The sequence below is a fragment of the Furipterus horrens genome, unplaced genomic scaffold, assembly GCF_987537825.1.
Source record: "Furipterus horrens unplaced genomic scaffold, mFurHor1.1.pri manual_scaffold_6, whole genome shotgun sequence".
Taxonomy (NCBI): domain Eukaryota; kingdom Metazoa; phylum Chordata; class Mammalia; order Chiroptera; family Furipteridae; genus Furipterus; species Furipterus horrens.
Window position 1 is genome coordinate 19,733,961 of NW_028327176.1, and position 20,029 is coordinate 19,753,989.

Below are 20,029 nucleotides of genomic sequence, written 5' to 3' on the forward strand. Positions count from 1 at the left end.
AATTTTATAGACAGAAACTGGCCATGGAAGACTAGAGGTGACTTCTCTGTGGCTTCTTCCTGCAGCGCTGGCTTTTCTTAGTCCTGATGATAAACCTGAGTATGCTAATCACAGAGCAAAGGACTCAACTGTCAGGCGGGCCTTCTGGGGGAAATGTTTTTATGGCCTACTGGAGGTTTTCTTCTCTGTGGTCCAAAGCCTTTTTCTTAAAGGGAGAGGGGATCATGTTTTGCCAGATCATCCCACCTGCTCCGCAGGTCAAATAATGGATTTAGTAGAAATATGGAAAAGTTTAGTCCATTCTTGTGCCAAAAATTGCCACTCTGAAGATAGCAATGAAAACAACGTGTGACTAATCCTTTCTTTTAAGGAAAGAAGTTTTAGGCAGATGTTTCCCCTCTGCTTACAAAGATACAGAGGTTTGCACAGATTCAAGTCTTCAGATGGCCGGCCATGTCCCCTTACCTCTGGTCTGCTTTTCTTATTTGTTCTTTTTCGTGTGTCACTGGTATGACACCTGCCCCATGTTTCACCCTATGTAGCCACACTTCTCCTGTCATGACTGAAACAGTCTTGTTGGAGGTACCAATGAGCTTTTCTCATTTTTTATTTCTCTGTTTGGGTTTTTCTTCTGTAACCATTTACAGGTGGTCCTCTTTCCTCCTAGAAACCTTCCTCCATTTATCATTTCTGGACCTACACCATTCTTGTTTTCCTCCCCTTCTGATCCCCTACCCCTGTTTTCTCTTTGCGTTCCCACTGTTAAATAAATATGCTCCAAAACTGCTTGGTTCCATATTTTTTCTGAGAGAGTTTTTTGCCTTTGGAGAAGTTGGTCCTGCTTAGAGCATCACTTTTCCTAAACTCGGAGGCTTTTCCTAACTGATCCCCAAAGGTGCACCCCACATTTCTGTCTCTCAGAGTATTAATAACATAATTATTTTTGTCACAGACTGGCTCTTTCTCCTGACTGCCATAACTCTGCGTATCCCTTTGCTTTTACTTTTCTCCTTGGTCTTGAACCAAAATACCCTTCTAGTCAGCCAGGCTTGAAAGCTTCCTATGGCTTGGCTCCTTTATCTTTTTTCCTGCCGCTCCCTCATTTAACCTCAAACTCGACTGGCCCTCCCGGGAGTCAGTAGTCATCTTCATCCTGCCAGTTCTTGGTTTATCCCCTTCAGATGTTGTCTGACACTTCTTGCCATAGAAGATGGGATTTAGCTCCCCACCCTTTCTTCTCAAAATCTGTATTTCACATTCATAGTTACTGCCTATGCAAAATTCAGCAGCACATTTAAACCTACTTCCTCTATCAGCTTCATCTATCAAAGTCATGAATGTTACCTGATGATGTTCTGTTTTGTGAAATGAGGACAAGGGGCCCTCTCAATCTTCCCTCTACTTCTCTTCCTCTTTCAGAATTTCCCATCCTCCTCCAGCTAATTCTGTACATTTATGTCACCAGAGTTGGTAATTTGGGTTGTTTCTGACAGTTACAGCATTTGCAGTATTGTGTCCATGGACGTACCGCTCAATGCAAGGCCAAGTGTGGGGTGCTTGGGTTTCTCTCTCTCTGCGTGTCCATTGCTGACATCTCCGTACTTCTTGAAGGAGGGCGTTCCTAACATCAGATTTGGGTGGATTCCTCCTATTTCCATTCCACCACTTGCATTCATCACCATCTAGTCAAGTGTCTCTAAAATTTCGATTATGTTTTCCATTCTCACGACTCTCCTTTCTGCCCCTGGGATCATTCTCTTGGAGCTCCCCGTCTTCCTGGCTGCTTGGCAAGCATCCTCTTAGGGGAAATGTGGGAAACCAGACTTTATGGTAGGGGAACCCAGAATGCCAGAATGAAGGGGCCTTACTCTGGAGAAGTAAGTTTTGTGGTTTAAACCACATAGTAAATTCTTTTAAAGAATACATTTTTTTTCTTTTTCTTTTTCTTCTTTTTCCCCCGAGGGAAGTAGAAGTTTGGCTTCTGGATATTCTGTTTGCTAGAGTAGGGACCACAGTTGCCTTCATATACAAACATAACCTCATTTTATTGCACTTCGCTTAATGGAACCTCACAGAATCTGTGTTTTCATCAACATGGAGACAAGACCTTCACCAGCAAAAAGATCACCATTTGTTGAAGGCTCAGATCATGGTTAGCATTTTTTTTTTTTTAAAGCAATAATTATTTTTAAGATTTGTATTTTTATTTATTTATTTATTTTTTTAGCCATAATGCTATTTCATACTTATCAGCCCATAGTACAGTGTAAACATAACTTTTATATGTGCTGGGGAACCAAAAGCTGTGAGTGTCTCGCTTTATTGTGACACTTGTTTTTTGTGGTGATCTGGAACGGAACCTGCAGTGTCTCAGAGGTCTGCCTGCACAGACGCCAGCTGAGACACCAGTGTTCGGCCCCAATTCTTATTACCCTTCGCGTTCCTTGGTTTCAGCATCCGGAACAACTTTGTGTCCCCTTAGCGAGACTGTCTCCTCTGTGCCTGTGCCCCCGTGGAGTTCTTCTTGACCGGTGCCCTGAAGCTACTGGTTTGCAGCTCATCAGGGAGTCATGAGGTCATGAAATCAGTGTAGTAGGTTCAAGACTGTCATTTGAACAATAGATTAGAGGAGGAAATTCTAGACTGTCCCACACATAGTAAGGATAAATATTGTTTTATAAAACTTGTTTTAATTATATCAAAACACAGACCTGTGTAGGTGGCTGCTGAATCTCCATGTAAAATATGCTTCATTCTGCAGGTTGAAGTAAAACAAGTTATAAAAATATTTGTTTTCGTACATGGCTTCCACCCTGCTGCTGTAGTTGTCAGCTTTTCTCAGTCCATTTGGAACCCCTTACCGATTTGTTGAAATCTCTCTCTTGTGTTTATTAGTGGGTGATAGGAACCATATTTAGTATCCTGTGTGGCACAGGTATTAGCTGATCGCAAGGGATGTTGAACAGAGACCCAGAGATCTCCAGCTCTGGAACATGTCAACTCTTTATTTACAAACTGAGGGGATGTCTTGGGGTGCCCAGGAGAGGAGTTAGGGAGGGGCACTAAGGGGCTTGGCCACTAGCTGTTTATCAGAACAGAGTATTTCAATATTTGATTGACTGCTATGGCTGTACTCTTGTGTAACTACAAAATGTTAACTCTGGCTTAATGTATGTTTTTTATTCCTAACTTACAATTTTAAGGGCATCTTTGGAGGAAGGGGAGATATACGGGTGTCCAGAAAACCATTGAACCAGAGGTCCTACAGCTTTCATTTTTTATCTGATTTTCTCTCAAACATTTTATTTTATCCTTAAAAACATTAGTTATGCTGTGACAAATCTGATGTTCACTGGTGTTAGGTAAGCATTTTTTTTTTTCCCCTGGGAGAGTGAAAAAGAGGAGAAATTCCCAGTTGAAATGAAGGGAGAGAGATTTTTACTGAAGTACTTGGGTAAAATAGAAGCAAAAGACAAGAGTTAAAGGGATATATATTTGTAAGGCCGAGAGGTGGTGCAAAATGGAAATAGCTGTGAATGATGAAATCTGAGGAAAAGGCAGACAGCAATGATGAAAGGAGGAAGCGAGGAAGAGAGAGGGGAAGGATGGCGATTACATTTAATCCATGCATTTGTGGAATGAGTGATTGGACAGTTTCCTCTACTTGCCCTTGACCAGCCCACTGTGTATGGCTTGCTCTTTCTCTGTGGGACTGTCAGGCAGAGTGACTTTGGTCTGTGTGTGTTTGTGTGTCTTCGTGAGCCTGTGTGTTCACAACCTTGAGCTGGGGAAAAGGGAAGATGAGGTGGAGGAAGGGGAAGCACAATTCTGTGCAGCTCCATATTTATAATGTGCTGTAACTTGTAGTAAACGATTGTAGTAAGACTGAAGTATCATGACACTGGTAATTTCTTATTACTCATTTCCTTAAATTAGTGATGGATGAGGTTTGTTACTCAAGTTCTAGACCTGGTATACCTTGGTCTTGTTTGCTTATTACTTTTCTGTTATGTTTAGGGAAAAGGAACCCATAGACACATATGCTTTCATCTCATTTCTTGCTCCCACTCACTTCCTTGACTCAGAGGGGAGAGAAGAAGCAACCTCAGCTAGAAGTCAGACCCCACAGTCTCACCTACCTGGCAGTGGTTGGAGCAGTAAATGGTTGTAGCATCCCCAAGGTCTCCTAGAATGCTGGGCTGTCCTCTTCTGAACAGGAGTGAACCTGTAATTCTCTCAGCAGGTGCCAACTGCAGAGTGACAGGGTGATAGCATAGGTGCAGAGAGAGTCACCCCTGTGATGAGAAGGAGGGCTTCCCCTTGTCCCAAGACTGACAGAGTAGACGTGTGGTTCTTATCAACTCCACCAGATGCGTCCATCTGGTTTACTTTCTACTCTGTCCCAACCAAACATACTTAAAGTTCAAAATAGCATTTACTTCATTAAAACAAAAGTGTTTACAATGTGAAGCCTTAGGCTTTTAGTAATTTAAGCCATTAGTCAGTCTAGTGACAAAGGAAGGGGAGTGCTCTTCCATGGCATTGTGAATGGGAAAATCTAGGCCCAAGATGGATTTCCCTGGGCTTTCCTGAGAGTACAGGATTTGACCCAAGGTAGTGATGACATAGGTGGATATCACACTCACCTCCTCCCAGGACCAACCTGGAGTTACAACTAAAATATAAAGCAGTCAACCTGAATGACCAACTGAGGACTAACTGAAGAGAAGTCTTATAGCCAAAGATTTACAGAAGACGCCATATTGAGACTGGTAGGAAGGACAGATAAGTGGAAAAGGCTGGCCTTGCTTCAGAGGGTTATCTCTGCTGTATGATGTTCTGCCTGAGAAGCATGGGGTCTCAACCACAAGCGGGGCTCCCTAGCCCAGAGCACCAGAGCGAGGAATAGGCACCCATATAATAACTGTCTAGGAAAATCAGTGGGCATTCTGACCACCAGAGAGAGAAGAGAGTCTGCTAGAGACACACAGGCACCCTCTTAATGGGCCAACACATAAAATCTCATTTTCAGCCATGTATGCTGGGCTCTGGCAGAGGAAGAGTGGAGCAGACCAGAGTCACCTGAAGAGAGACTGGGGTTTGTGGCTCTAGGGAAAGAGCTGAAGAGATAGCTCCCATGATACCACAGTATAAACACCACCATTCTTGGGTCGAGCACTGTTCTCCCTATGCTATCAGTCTGGGGGAAAGCAATAACTCCACCCTCTGGACTCCCTGTTGCCCCACTTTGCAGAGCTCCTGCCCTGCTGAGGAGTCAGCTGCCTGGGTTGTGGTGTACAGGTCTGGGCAGACTCAGGGGATGTTAGTGACTGAGTTTATGTGGCTTTGGGGCAGAGGCCATTCCCTCCACTCTCCCCTGAACTGGACCGGCACCTCTGCCTCCTGGGAGATCCACTAGCTGCACTCTCCAGGCTCCCAGTGGCACCACCCTCCCAACTCCTGGTGCCTCCACCCTGCTGAGGTCTGGGCAGAATCTGGGACAGAATGAGGTCTGTGGCTCTTGGGCAGGGGCTACTCCTCCCACCTTCCTCCACGTCTTGATTGGTACCTCCCCCTTATGGGAGATCCACTAGCCCCATCCTCTCGACTCCTGGCAGCCTTGTCTTGCTGAGATCGGGCTCCTGGCAGGATATGGGGCAGACCAAGTTGTGTGGTTCTAGGATGGGGGCCACTGTCCCCTTGCAGTGTGGAGCCCTCTCTTCATACAGCCAAATCTTGGTCTGTTTGGGCCTGATAAACTCTGCTGGCCTCCCCTGATGACTTTGTGAGACCTCACCCACCACAAAGGTGTGCGAGCACCCAGCGGGTGGCAGCTAGACTTAATATACCCTGGGCATATGCTGCGTGGCCTCAGGCCCAGCACTGGCCCCAAGTTTGAACCTTTATCAGTCTGGTAAACACCACTTGCCCCTATTTGGTGACTCCCTGAGAACCTACCTCCTGCAACTCAAGTACTGGCAGAGGCTTTTTTAGTGACTGAGCCTAATAGGCGGCTGACAGGAAGAAGCAGGCCAAGGCAGATCTTGGGATGCCTTGGGACTTTTGATGACCTGCCCTTGGGCCCGGTGCTGGAAAAGCTGGCCTTTGTGCACAGCTGGTCTTTCCTGCACATAGCCAGGCCCAGCAGAGGTAGCCATAGACTGTGGATCACTTTGTAGCTCCAGACAGGTTTCCCAGGGCCAGTCACAGGCAACATCAGACATTGGCTTGCATCAGAGTCCCTCCCAAAAGGCTCCAGAACCAACATACTCAGTGGCCAGCTTCAAACAACATCAGAGCAGGATTCAGTTAGCTTCATGAGTGGCATATCCAAAGAGAGATCACAACAGGCACCTGACCCTGCTAAGGAGAATTCTGATTCATGTGGTCAGCACCTACGTAGCAGCTCATAGTCATAGAGATCTACCTAATACATAGAAAAAAACACAAAGAGGCAGCTAAAATGGGGTGCATGTGTGTGGATAAACATGCCCCAAATGAGAGAACAGGAGAAATCTCCAGAAAAAAAGAGCTAAATGAAATGGAGGCAAGCAAGATATAATTTAAAAAAAAGGTATAAGGATACTCAAGGAACTCAGAACTCAACAGAGGTAGGAAACATAAAAAAGGGTATAGAAACCATAAAAGAAAACCACTGGGAAATGAAGAATACAATATTTAAAATGAAGAATACACTAGAAGGAATAAGCAGTAGGTTGAATGAAGCAGAGGATTGAATCAGCAACTTGGAAGACAAGGTAGCAGAAACCATCCAATCAGAGCAACAACAACAACAGAAAAAGGATTTTAAAAAATGAGAATAGTTTAAGGGACCTTTGGGACAACATGAAGTGGAGAAACATCTGTGTCACAGGAGTACCAGAAAGAAAAGACAGAGAGCAAGAGATTGAGAATCTATCTGAATAAACAATGACTGGAAACTTTTTTAACTTGGTGAAGGAAAAAGATGCACAAGTCCAGAAAGTGCAGAGTCCTGAACAGTATAGACTTAAAGAGGCCCACACCCAGACACATAATAATTAAAATGGCAAAGGTTAAGACAGGGAGAATCTTAAAAGCAGCAAGAGAAACACAGTTACTTACAAGGGAACTCCTATAAAACTGTCAGCTGATTTATCAAGAGAAACATTTCAGGCCAGAAGGGATTGGCATGAAATATACCAAGTGATGAAAAGCAAGGACTTACAATCAAGATCACAGTATTTTCTCACTTATCGCAAGTATTACATTCTAGATGCCACCCCCCTGCAATAGGTAAAAATCCACGAAGTAGGAACCTTACATTTATTTTAGTATATTTATATATTTTAAGGCTTTATAAACCCTTCCCACACACTTATAAACTATTCCCAGTCCCTTATCAACCTTTCCCGTTCCCTTATTAACCTTTTCCACACTTTTATAAACACTACTTATGTTCTTAAACATATTCTACACTCTTAAACCTATGTAACTTTAATAACATATGTATACAGTACCGCAAAATCCTGCGATATAGTGAAAAATCTGCAATCGTCGTCGGCGGCGGCGGCGGCGGCAGCCGTCCGTCTCGAGAGACGATGGCGTAGCTTCTTGAGAGTCTATCTGCACCGCCGAGAATGGCTGTGCAGTCCGATTCGGGAGTGACAATCCCTGCCGCACTTGGTACAGGTGAAGGCAGATGGCTGTTGTTGCTGCTGCTGACGCTGCTTCCGCCTCGATCTTTTCTGGACCGCCTCCTCGTTGCGCGCAGCCTCCGCGCGTGACGTACCTTGCCTGACCGCGAGCCTCCAGGCTAGGCGGTCGTCTGCTTGAACTTCCCATGTGTTGAGATTGATGGAGCATTGTGTCATGTCCTTTTTGCAGATGTCTTTGAACCGCAGTTTTGGGCGCCCTGTCATCCTCTTGCCTTCTGCTAGCTCGCCGTAGAGGAGGTCTTTGGGGATACGGCCTGCATCCATTCTTTTGACATGGCCGAGCCACCTGAGGCGTCTCTCGCTAAGAACTGCATGCAAACTGCTCATATTGGCTCGCTTCAGCACCTCGGTGTTGGGGACCTTATCCTGCCAGGCGACATGCAGGACGCGTCGCAGGCACCTCATGTGGAAGCTGTTGAGTTTCCTTTCGTGCCTTGCGTAGGTGGTCCACGTCTCGCTGCCATAGAGGAGAGTGCTGAGTACGCAGGCTTGGTAGATGCGCAGTCTGGTTTTCTCAGTGAGGCTGGAATTGTTCCACACTCGCCGGTTCAGTTTGGCCATAACTGTGGCTGCCCTGGCGATTCTCCGGTTGACCTCCAAGTCGACTGACAGAGAGCTCGAGATGGTGGACCCGAGGTAAGTGAAGTCGTTGACAACCTCCAGGGTGTATCCGTCGATGGTGATGCATGGGGGAGTCCCCGTGCCTTGAGCCATAACGTTCGTCTTCGTCAGGCTGATGGCTAGTCCGAACTCCTTGCATGCGTGGGAAAGGCAAGTGACTAGCTGCTGGAGTCCCTCTTCGGAGTGTGATGTCAAAGCTGCGTCGTCGGCGAAGAGCATCTCACGGATGAGCACCTCTTTGACTTTGGTCTTGGCTCGTAGACGGGCCAGGTTGTAGAGCTTGCCATCGGATCTGGTGTGAATGAAGACACCCTCGCTGCAGTCCTTAAAGGCGTATTGGAGGAGCATGGAGAAGAAGATTCCGAACAGCGTAGGCGCGAGGACGCAGCCCTGCTTTACTCCGCTGCTGACTGGGAAGGCCTCAGAGGTTGCGCCGTTGTAGGACACCGTGCTGTGCATGTTGTCGTGAAAGGACATGACCACAGCAAGCAGATGTGGTGGACAGCCAATCTTCCGTAGCAAGCTGAAGAGTCCGCTTCGACTGACCAGATCAAACGCCTTCGTGAGGTCGATAAAGGCGAGGTAGAGTGGTTTATGCTGCTCGTGACACTTCTCCTGCAGCTGGCGTAGGGAGAAGATCATGTCCACTGTTGATCGGCCAGCTCTGAAGCCACACTGGGACTCTGGGTAGACGCGGGAAGCAAGGGTCTGCAGGCGGGCAAGAGCGACCCGGGCGAATACTTTGCCGACGACGCTGAGGAGAGAGATGCCCCAGTAGTTGTTGCAGTCGCTGCGGTCTCCTTTGTTCTTGTACATGGTGATAATGTTGGCGTCTCTCATATCCTGGGGGATGTAACCCTCCTTCCAGCAGAGACAGAGTAGATGGTGGAGCGGCTGTAGCAGGACTGGTTTCCCGCTCTTTAGGATTTCTGGAGGGATTCCGTCGCTTCCTGGTGCTTTCCCGCAAGCAAGGCAGTCGATGGCTTTGCCGAGCTCTGCCGCAGTAGGTGGGGTGTCTAGCTCCTCCATGACTGGTAGGTCTGGGATGGCTTTAAGAGCAGTGTCTGTTACGGTGTTCTTCGTTGCGTACAGCTCGAGGTAGTGCTCGGTCCACCGCTGCATTTGCTGTTCCTGGTCAGTGATGACCTCACCTGTCTTGGACTTAAGGGGGGCGATCTTGGAGGGGATTGGGCCTGTTGCCTTCTTGATACCCTCATACATTCCTCGTGCGTTGCCTATATCGGCGGCTTCCTGAATGCTTCTGCACAGGTTTAGCCAATAGGTGTTGGCACAGTGGCGGGCGGTCTTCTGGACTTTGTTCCTGGCAGCCCGTAGAGCTTGAAGTGTACTGGGAGTGGGCGTGGCCTTGTAAGCCAGTAGGGCCTTCCTCTTAGCCTCGATCACGGGTTCCATTTCTTCCCAGTGAGCCTCGTACCAGTCAGCGTTCTTCCGCTCTTTCTTCCCGTAAGCAATAATGGCGGAGTTGTATATGGCGTCGCGGAGACGTGGCCAATTGGATTCGATAATGTCATCTGCCGCCACTCCCTCGCCGAGTGCATCTTCCATATTGTTGATGAATTGCTGGGTCTTAACTGGGTTGCTGGCACAACTGGTGTTGATGCGTGGGTGACCCTTCATCTTGGAGTGGTGCAACCTCTTCGGCATTATGCGCACCTTGCTTACCACGAGGGCATGGTCCGTGTCGCAGTCTGCACTGTGGTAGCTGCGGGTGAGGAGGGTGCTGCCAATATCCGTTCTTCTGGTGATGACGAGGTCAAGCTGGTGCCAATGACGGGAGCGGGGGTGCCTCCATGACACCTGGTGGATCCTGCGATATAGTGAAAAATCTGCAATAAATAATTAAATATAATATTTTAAAAAATCCTGTGATACAGTGAGGTTGCAATAAGTGAACCGCGATATAGAGAGGGACTACTGTATACCCAGCAAGGCTATCATTTAAAATTGAAGGAGAAATAAAGAGCTTTCCAGACAAGAAAAAGCTAAAGGAGTTAGTTAATGCCAAACCAGTGTTACAGGAAATGTTGAAGGGCCTTCATGAAGAAGAAGAAAACCAAAGGAATATAGTTAAAAGAATAAAATGGTAATAAATACATATCTATCAATAATTACTTTAAATGTAAATGGCTTAAATGTTCTAATCAAAAGACATAGGATAGCTGAATACATAGGGTAGCTGAATGGATAAGAAAACAAGACTCACATATATACTGTCTACAGGAGACCCACCTCAGAACAAAAGATATACACAGAATAAAAGTAAAGGGATGGAAAAAGATATTTCATGAAAATGGAAAGGAAAAAATAAACTGGGGTAGCACTACTTAGATCTGACAAAATAGACTTTAAAACAAAGGCTACAGTAAGGGGCAAAGAAGGACACTACATAATGACAAAGGGAGAAATCCAACAAGAGGTATAACCCTTATAAATATTTATGTACCCAACATAGAAGCATCTAAGTAGCTAAAGTAAATCTTGGTGGACATAAAGGGAGAGATTTACAGTAATAAAATCAAAGTAGGGAATTTTATCTCCCCATTTACACCAGTGGATAGATCTCCCAGACAGAAAATCAACAAGGAAACAGTGGCCTTAACTGACACACTTGATCAAATGGATTTAATTGATATCTTTAGAGCATTTCATCCCAAAGCAGCAGAATATACATTCTTTTCAAGTGCACATGGTACATTTTCTAGGATAGATCACATGTTAGGATACAAAACAAGTCTCAAGAAATTTAAGAAGATTAAAATCATATTGAGCATCTTCCTTGACCATAATGGTATGAAACTAGAAATTAATTACAAGAAAAAACCTGAAAAACACAAAGACATGGAAGCTGAATAACATGCTACTGAACAAAGGATGGGTTAACAATGAGATTGAGGAAGAAATCAAAAGATACCTTGAGACAAGTAAAAATGAGAATACAACAACCCAATATCTGTGGGATACAGGGAAAGCAGTCCTAAAAGGAAAATTCATAGCATTACAGGCCTGGCTCAAGAAACAAGAAAAAGTTCAAATAAACAATCTTAACTTCACATTTAAGTGAACTTGAAAAAGAACAATAACAAAGCCCAAAGTTAGTAGAAAAAAGGAAATAATAAAAACCAGAGCAGAAATAAATGGAGTTTAAAAAAAAATACAAAAGATGAATGAAACCAAGAACTGGTTCTTTGTAAAGATAAACAGGATTGACAAACCTTTAACCAGACTCATCAAGAAAAAAAGAGAGAGAATCCAAATAAATAAAATCAGAAATAAAAGAGGAGAAGTAACAACTGACACCAAATACAAAGGACTTAAGAAAATATTATGAACAATTATAAGCCAAAAAATTGGACAATCTGGATGAAATGGATAAATTCCTATAAATATACAGTCTTCCAAAACTGAATCAGGAAGGATCAGAAGATTTGAATAGGCAGATTACAACTGATAATATTGAAATAGTAATCAAAAAGCTTCCAACAAACAAAAGTCCTGGACTGGACTATTCCAAAAAAATTCAAGAGGAAGGAAGACTCCCAAGCTCATTTTACAAAGCCAACATTATCCTAATTCCAAAAGCAATTAAAGACATTACAAAGAAAGAAAATTATAGTCCAGTATCCCTGGTGAACATGGATGCTAAAATCCTCAGCAACATATTAGGAAACCAAATCCAGCAATACACTAAAAAGACTGGACACCATGATTAAGTGGGATTTATTAGAGGGATGCAAACTTGTTACAATAACTGCAAATTAATAAATGTGATTCACCACATAAAATAAAGAGTAAAAACCATATGAGCATATCAATAGATGCAGAAAAAGCATTTGATAAAATCCAGCACCCACTTATGATAAAAACTGTCAATGAAGTGGGAATAAAGGGAACATACCTCAATGTAATAAAGGTCATATATGACAAACCCATTGCCAGCATCATACTCAATGGGAAAAAACTATTGTATAAGTGTTTCTCTTATGGTCAGGGACAAGACAGGAATATCCGCTTTCACCTCTCTTATTCAACATAGTACTGAAAGCCCTAGCCACAGCAGTGCGAGAAGAAGAAGAAATCAAAAGCATCCAAATTGGGGGGAAAGAAAAGTAAAACTGTCACTATTTGCAGATGACATGATATTGTATATAGAGAACTCTAAAAAATCCACCAAAAACTACTAGAACTGATAAATTAATTCAGTAAAGTAGCAGTATACAAAATAAATATTCAGAAATTGGTTGCATTTTTATACACCAATAATGAACTATATGAAAGGGAAACTAAGAAAACAATCCCATTTACAATTACATCAAAAAAATACTTAAGAATAAATTCAACTTAAGAATAAATTTAACGAAGGAAGTAGAAGACCTGTACTTGGAAAAGTATATGACACAGAAGAAAGAAATTGAAGAAGTTACATATGAATGGAAGCATCATTAAAATGTTCATACTACTTAAAGCAATCTATAGATTCAGTGCAATTCCTGTCAAGACACCAATGGCATATTTCACAGAAATAGAACAAATTTTCCAGAAATTTATATAGGACCCCAAAAGACGCCAGGGCCACAGTAATCTTGAGAAAAAAGAAGAAAGTTGGAGGAGTTACACTTCCTGGTATCAAACTATACTGTATGGTCATAGTAATCGGATAAGCATGTTCCTGGCATAAAAAATAGACATACAGATCAATGGAATAGAATGGAGAGCCCAGAAATAAATTCATGCCTTTATGGTCAATTAATTTTTGACAGAAGAGGCAAAAACATACAGTGGGGTAAAGATAGTTTATTCAATAGTTTGGGAACTTTGGACAGATACCTGCCCAAAAAAAATGAAACTAGACCACCTTCTTAAACCATACCCAAGAATATACTGAAAATGGATTAAAAACTTAAATATTAGACTCGAAACCATAAAACTCCTAGAAGAAAAGATAGGCAGTAAAATCTCGGGCATTTCTCACAGCGCTGTTTTTTCTGATACATATCCTCGGGCATGGGAAACAACAAGTAAACAAATGAGACTACATGAAACTAAAAAGGTTTTGCACAGTAAAGGAGACCATCAACAAAATAAAAAGATAACCCACTGAATGGGAGAGCTTATTCACCAATGATACATCTGATAAGGGATTAATATCAAAAATGTCTAAAGAACTTAAACTCAACACCAAAAAACCAAAAAACAAAAAACCAGCAACAGCAACAATCCAATTAAAACAATTAGCAAAGGAAAAAAAATGGACAAAGGACCTGAATAGATGCTTCTCCAAAGAGGACATACAGATGTTCAGTAGACATGAAAAGATCCTCAACGTCACTAATTATCAGAGAAATGCACATTAAAACCACAATGAGATGTCACATCACACCTGTAAGAATGGCCATCATCAGTAAATCCACAAACAACAAGTGTTGGTGAGAATGGAGAAAAGGGAACTCTCGTGTACTGTTTGTGGGATGCAGGTTGGTGCAGCCACCGTGGAAAGCAGTATGTCATTAATTTAAAAAATCAATAACCCAGCAATTCTACTTCTGGGAATATATCCAAAGAAACCTAAAACACTAATTCGAAATAATATATCTAGCCCTATGTTCATTGCAGCATTATTTACAATCGCCAAGATACAGAAGCAGCCCAAGTATCCATCAGTAGATGGGTGGATAAAAAAAGCTGGGGTATGCTTACTTAATGGAATACTACTCAGCTGTAAAAAAGAATGAAATCTTACCTTTTGAACAGCATGGATGAACCTGGAGAGTATTATGCTAAGTGAAATAGGGAGTCAGAGAAAGACAAATACCATATGATTTCACTTATATGTGGAATCTAATGAACAAGATGAACTAACAAAATAGAAACAGACTGACAGCTCTTAGAAGGGTTGGGTGTTATGGTGCTGGCAGAAAAAAGTAACAGACAACAGTATGGTGATCACCAGAGGGAAGGGGGGTTTGGAGGGAGGTAGAAGAGGGTATAGGGAGGATAAATAGTGATGGAAGGAGACTGGACTTGGGGTGGTGAACACACAATACAATGTACAGATGATGCATTATAGAATTGTACACCTGAAGCCCATATAATTTTATTAACCAATGTCACCCTAATAAATTCAATACAGATTTTAAAAAATTAAAAATATAAGTAAAATCCATCATTAAAAAGAAAGAAAAAGAGAAATTTCCTTTCTTGTAATAGGGATTTAACTTTAAACATTTGCTTTAAAAAATGTAAAATTCTTTGACTTAGTTTATTGTAATACAGACATACATATATTTCTAATCAAATAACAGCCTCCAAGATTAAAAAAAGACATTTGAAATTTATCTCATATAACCATAGGAAAGGCATAGTACTGTCTCTTAATACCGACCAGATCATAAAGGAGATGTTCTGAAAGCAATTTGAATGACTACAGGTGTTTAAGTAGCATTTGTTATTTCTTATTTATGAAAATGCTCCCAAAGTATGTTTATGAGCCGAACAGCCTGCCAAGGATGTAGTTTTATATTTAAAGTCCCTGTAGGAAATGTTGAAGAATAAAGAAATTTCTCTCCTCACAAAAATATATAAGGTGATGATAGATCTAGATCACTGACTGGTTAAGAGGGAAGCCCCCTTCATCCCAAGCTGCTGCTTTCCCCCTGTTTCTCAGGGACACCATGTCTCCCTGAAGAGCTCACTCATGGGCCCATGGGAAGTGACTTGAATACACTGAGTTTGTTCAGGACTCTGTTACTGCTTTTGATGAGACTGAACGGTGCTTCTGGTGGATTGACAATTAAAGTTTCATACTCACCTGTTACGCTGTCATTTCTTCCTCTTGCTCAGAGTCTCTCATTTGGGACCATCGGGGGGTTTTGTGGCATCTTATCAGTGTTAGTGTAGCTCACAGAACTCTTTTCCTAAGTTATATACCATAGTTTGGAAAAATTATGTTCAGTTTAGAGGACTTTAATGTGCCACAGTCCATAAAATTTAAGATTACACTGGAGAGCAGGTTTCTTTCCAAAGGCTCAGTTTGCTGCTAAAATGCTCTGTCTATACAATTTTAGTAGCAATTCAGCCTTTTTCTGGAATTAGTTGGTGTAGCTTCTTTATATTCTTTATTATTTATTAGTCTTACTTAGCTAATGATTTCAGTTCTGTCTCTCAGGGAATGATTAAATCTGGGTGAAACTTATTATTTTAAAGTATACATTACATGCAACAGAAGAGAACTGTCATAGGAAAATCCAGGGTCGGGCCAGCAGGGTGAAAACACAGTAATTGTGTTCAGGAGTCCCCAGAGACCTTGACTCATGCTATTAAAGAAATAATGAGATTATGATTAGTCATTCTTATTCTTCCTCTTGTTCTTGGAAATGGGTAATTCTAAAACATTAAACCTGAATAGTTCACTTTTAATCAGTATGAGATATAGCATGAAATATTGAACGAGTGCCTGTTCTTCCTGTCATCATCATCATTTATATTTCAAAGAGCATTACATTTTTTTTTCAGTTTTGTGTTCTGATTTTTACAGGCATTTTTCCTTAGCCCCGTGTGGCAGAAACGCTATGGTACAGATCAGGAAAGTGAGGCTCAAAGAGGTGGCCCATCTTTCCTTCCGGCATTATAGGACGGTCCCACTCTGCATTGTACAGGCTCAAATTGTTTAGTTTTGCTTAACTTATCACCCTTGGAATTTCTTACACGATCCCTCTCCTGTATTTTATCTCCCCTTTCTTCTCTTCCCATTTTCAGCACTGCCCACTTGTTTGTCAGTTTCTGTAAAATTCACCTTTTAAGATATGTACCTGTTCATGTATGTGTCTTTATTTTAAAAATGCCATGTGTTATGCATGAAGGCTTAGGGTAGCTGTGCTCTGAATCCTCTGTTAGAATCCTTTTTCTTATTGACTAGACAGACAGAGTCCCTGTTATGTTGGAGATTTCCAAGGGCAAGCTGTTAATTTTTTCTATGTTCTACATGTCCGAGCACAGTATGTGAAGGAAAAATTGAGCCTGACATGGAATTTATGTTCCATTCTAAATTTAACTAATTTCTCATTCTTTCCTTAGTTGACGTTTAAATATCTGTTATTTATTCCTTTATCCTCACTTTGTTTCTCCCCAGAGTGAAACCCCTTTCCTCACAGAATGTGGTGATTCATCACGGCCAGACCCAGGAATATGTGCTCAAGCCCAAGTACTTTGCAGCTCAGAAGGTGCTGTCGGGGGAGCAGGCCACTGAAGGTTTGTTCCCTTTAAGATACGGGCAGGATCAAGTTGCTGCACCTTTTCAGTGTGAGTATTGGCCCGCCAATCATCTTTCTAAGTTTTGATGTCGTGGTCTGAAAACACTTTTTTTTTTGGTTCAGATGACTTTGAATATGTCATGGTAGATAAAATTTAAAAATAATTAAAAAAATAAACAAAAACCCACATTGGTTCTGAAAACAGCCAGACATGAGCATCGTTTTCTTATTCCGAGGAAAGGCAGTTTCCTTGGATGTTGGAAAAGAATATCAAGTGGCCTGCCTGTAATTCTGTTTCTGCAAAATGGTTCCATTTCTGAGACATACTCATTCTAGTTTTAGATCCAGTGATATACCTGACAGGTTTACATTGATGGAATATTTAATGAGCTAGCCAGGATTCCTTCCTCGCGAAAGATCTGAAGCGCCCTGTGTTATTCTCTGAGCAGACCTCCTATGGGTGTTTTTATGTTATGAGGTCTGCTTTTTAGTGTTTCAGGCAGATGGCGTGATTTATTTTCCTCTGGATTTATAAAGAGCCGTTGCATCGGGGGCCAGCTTGGTTATTATCGCATGATATGGGAAGCTCAGGGACAAGCCCTGGCTCTGAGGTGGGGGCAATGTGATGATTTGTGGTGTAGGTATTACAGCGTGTCTCCTGGCAGCATCTGGAGAAGGCGTTCTGGAGTGAGGCGGCAGACCGTTCAAGGCAGAGGCTAGACGCGCACACTCATTGTGGCAGCTTCCTGCCCGGTCTCACGCTGACTGATGGCCGGCCCCGTGAATTATAACAGAGCATGCCAGTTGTGAGCTTGCAAAGGACTGCGTTTCACCACCAAGAGTCACGCATTCGAATAACTGAGATAGCATTTTGACTACCCGTTGGCCATTAGAGGCCTCTGTCCGTGTGGATGTGATTCCCTGGGCCCACCCCCACCTCCCAGAACTGATCACCCTTCTAGAATGATGGATTCTTCCATTAGAATTGGTCACTTGACAAAAAGAGCATCAAATATAAGGTTTGTACATCTCACGTTTCATCTTGTGAGAAAATTCTGCTCAGGGACCTGAGGCTGAGACCCCCAGGGCAGTAGTTTGGTGAGGTTTATTGAGATGATGAAGGAAGAATGGAAAAATCATATAGCTCATCTCCTTGCCCTTCAGGTGAGACAACTTCTATGTCATGTGCAAAACAATAGGTGGGTCTGTCTTGTTTTAAAGACCCTTTAAGTGCTTCATAGTCTATTCTGTGTTAATATCCCTGTTCAGTGTGTATAGTATTTTTGCTAATCTTAATATGGGTGAAGAGGTGAGGGGATTAAGAAGTACAAATAAGTAGTTACAGAATAGCCATGGGGAGGTAAAGGACAATATAGGAAATGGAGTAGCCGAAGAACTTACACACATGATCCATGGACGTGAACAAGGGTGTGAGGATTACCTGAGGGAGTGGGGGGTACTGAATGGAATGGGGCAAGGAGGGAAAATTGAGACAACTATAATAGCTTAATCAATAGAATATAATTCAAAAAAATAAAAAAGAGGTACTTCTTATGTCCTTGGGGTTTTATATAGATCATATTTTTTTTTTAGAAGTGTTCCCAAATTAGAATGTGATGGGAAGAAACTTTTTGAAAGCTTACGGTCATGCTGATAAGGAAGAGAATTTATAACTCCGTGAAGGTGTGCCGAAAAGATGGTCTGAGAATCAGTGGCATTCAGACTAGAGACTAGACTGTGGTTTTGGTTTCTTACTGATGATTTGTTATTGGAAGGAAAATTCCCACTGTATATGTATATATTTTAAACTCTCAAACCTTTGTTGAACTGTCTTCTGAAAGATGAAATTATATTTTAAAAGAATGTGATAAGTTCCTTATCTATGTTGTCCATAAATTTCCCACCCATCCTGTTTCAATGCAGTTTCTCTGTAATTGGGAGCTGGTAGAGTAATTTGAACTAGCACACGAACACAATACAATGATGGAGTTCTGTGCTCACAACCCCACCCCACCCCCCCAAAAACTGGCTGTTACAAAAAAAAAAAAAAGCCCAGGAACTAATCAACAGGCGTATAGCAGGGCCAGGAAAGGAAATGGGGTTATTTTTTGCTGAGGCCGGCCATCTTCTGAGAGCTGGAGGGCTAATGGGAAAGTTTTAAAAAGACGTAGTTTGGCAGCACTATTAGGATACTAAAATAGCAAAACTGAGTAAGAACAACAATAAAGATTAAAACTAGAAAGAAGCTAAGGGTAATAATAAAGATCGAAAAGGAGTGTGTCCCGACATCTGGCTTTGCATTAGCTCAGAAGGAGCCCCCAGGAAACCTTACCTGCAACAGAAAGGAGAGGAGGTCCGAGGACGAGCAGACTCTTCTTTGTCATCTTTATAGAACAGGGCAAATGCAATACAATCAAAACTGCTTTTACTGAAGGACTTGAAACTCAACAGTAGTAGATAATTCTGACTCTAGAAAAACAGGAATGTTATAACCCGGTGGGCTTGATGAATCTTGGGATGGAACTGAGGGACTGGTGTGTGACGACAGCCCACTGTCATTACTTTGAGAAGCTACGGGGACTAGAGAAAACATTTCATTTGGCAAAGAAACAAGCGTTTTCCCTCTTTCAGCGGGATTAAAACAAGCAGACAAACTTGGTGTACAGTAATTACCAATTGGTAGGTGTAATATTACCTTGGAGACAGCCATAATGATGTACTCCTCAGCTGTAAGCATTGTGTAACTGTTTTAGCTTGTAATAGGAGGAGGCAGCGGCACTCTAAGCCCAAGGGAATGAGGATTTGCTGTTGACACCTGGTAGGCAAAAGAGCGTTGCTCAGGAGGAAAAGGAGGATGAGGACGGGAATGATGGGTTCAGTAAAGCAAAAGGTGTTAAAGTGTTAACTCTTAACACTCTGCAGATAAAACAAACTAGAGAGGGATATACAAACTATCAACTTGCTAGTGAGATGTTCTCTATTGTGAGGAATAAATGTGAGTGGAATTTCCCAGAGTTTCAGTGAAATAACTCTCCATTCCTGTCCCATGTCCACTGCTTTTCCTATTTCGATTCTAGGTATTCATCAGCCTTCTGAGTCACTTCCAGGGTAACTTGACCTTCTGGGTTGGGTGGTCTCTGATTACTGAACATCTCTATTGATAACAATGCTCTTCTTTATTCATTGGTCTTAACAGAATTTAATTAGCATGAGTATTATCGGGAGCACAGGTCCATAAACTTTTCCTTAAAGGACCTAATAGTAAATATTTCAGGCTTCATGAGCCAAGACAGAAATTGAAGATGTTATATATATGTACTTATGTAACCATTTAAACATGTAAAAGTAATTCTTACCTGGCAGGTTGTAAAAAATCAGGCAGCTAGCTGGATTTGGCTTATGGGCTGTAGTTTGCCAGCTGCCAACCTAGAGACTCACAGTCTC

At 42.3% G+C, this 20,029-nt stretch overlaps 1 protein-coding gene across 6 annotated transcripts in view; it reads left to right on the forward strand.

Annotated features, from left to right (window-relative positions):
- LTBP1 (latent transforming growth factor beta binding protein 1) overlaps window positions 1–20,029 on the forward strand; it is a 376,691-nt gene that overhangs the window by 112,941 nt on the left and 243,721 nt on the right. For all 6 annotated transcript variants that reach the window (XM_090281121.1, XM_090281125.1, XM_090281124.1 and 3 more), the window contains exon 4: window positions 16,465–16,634. In XM_090281121.1, coding sequence (XP_090137247.1) covers window positions 16,465–16,634 — 170 coding nt within the window. The remainder of the gene's footprint in view (window positions 1–16,464; window positions 16,635–20,029) is intronic.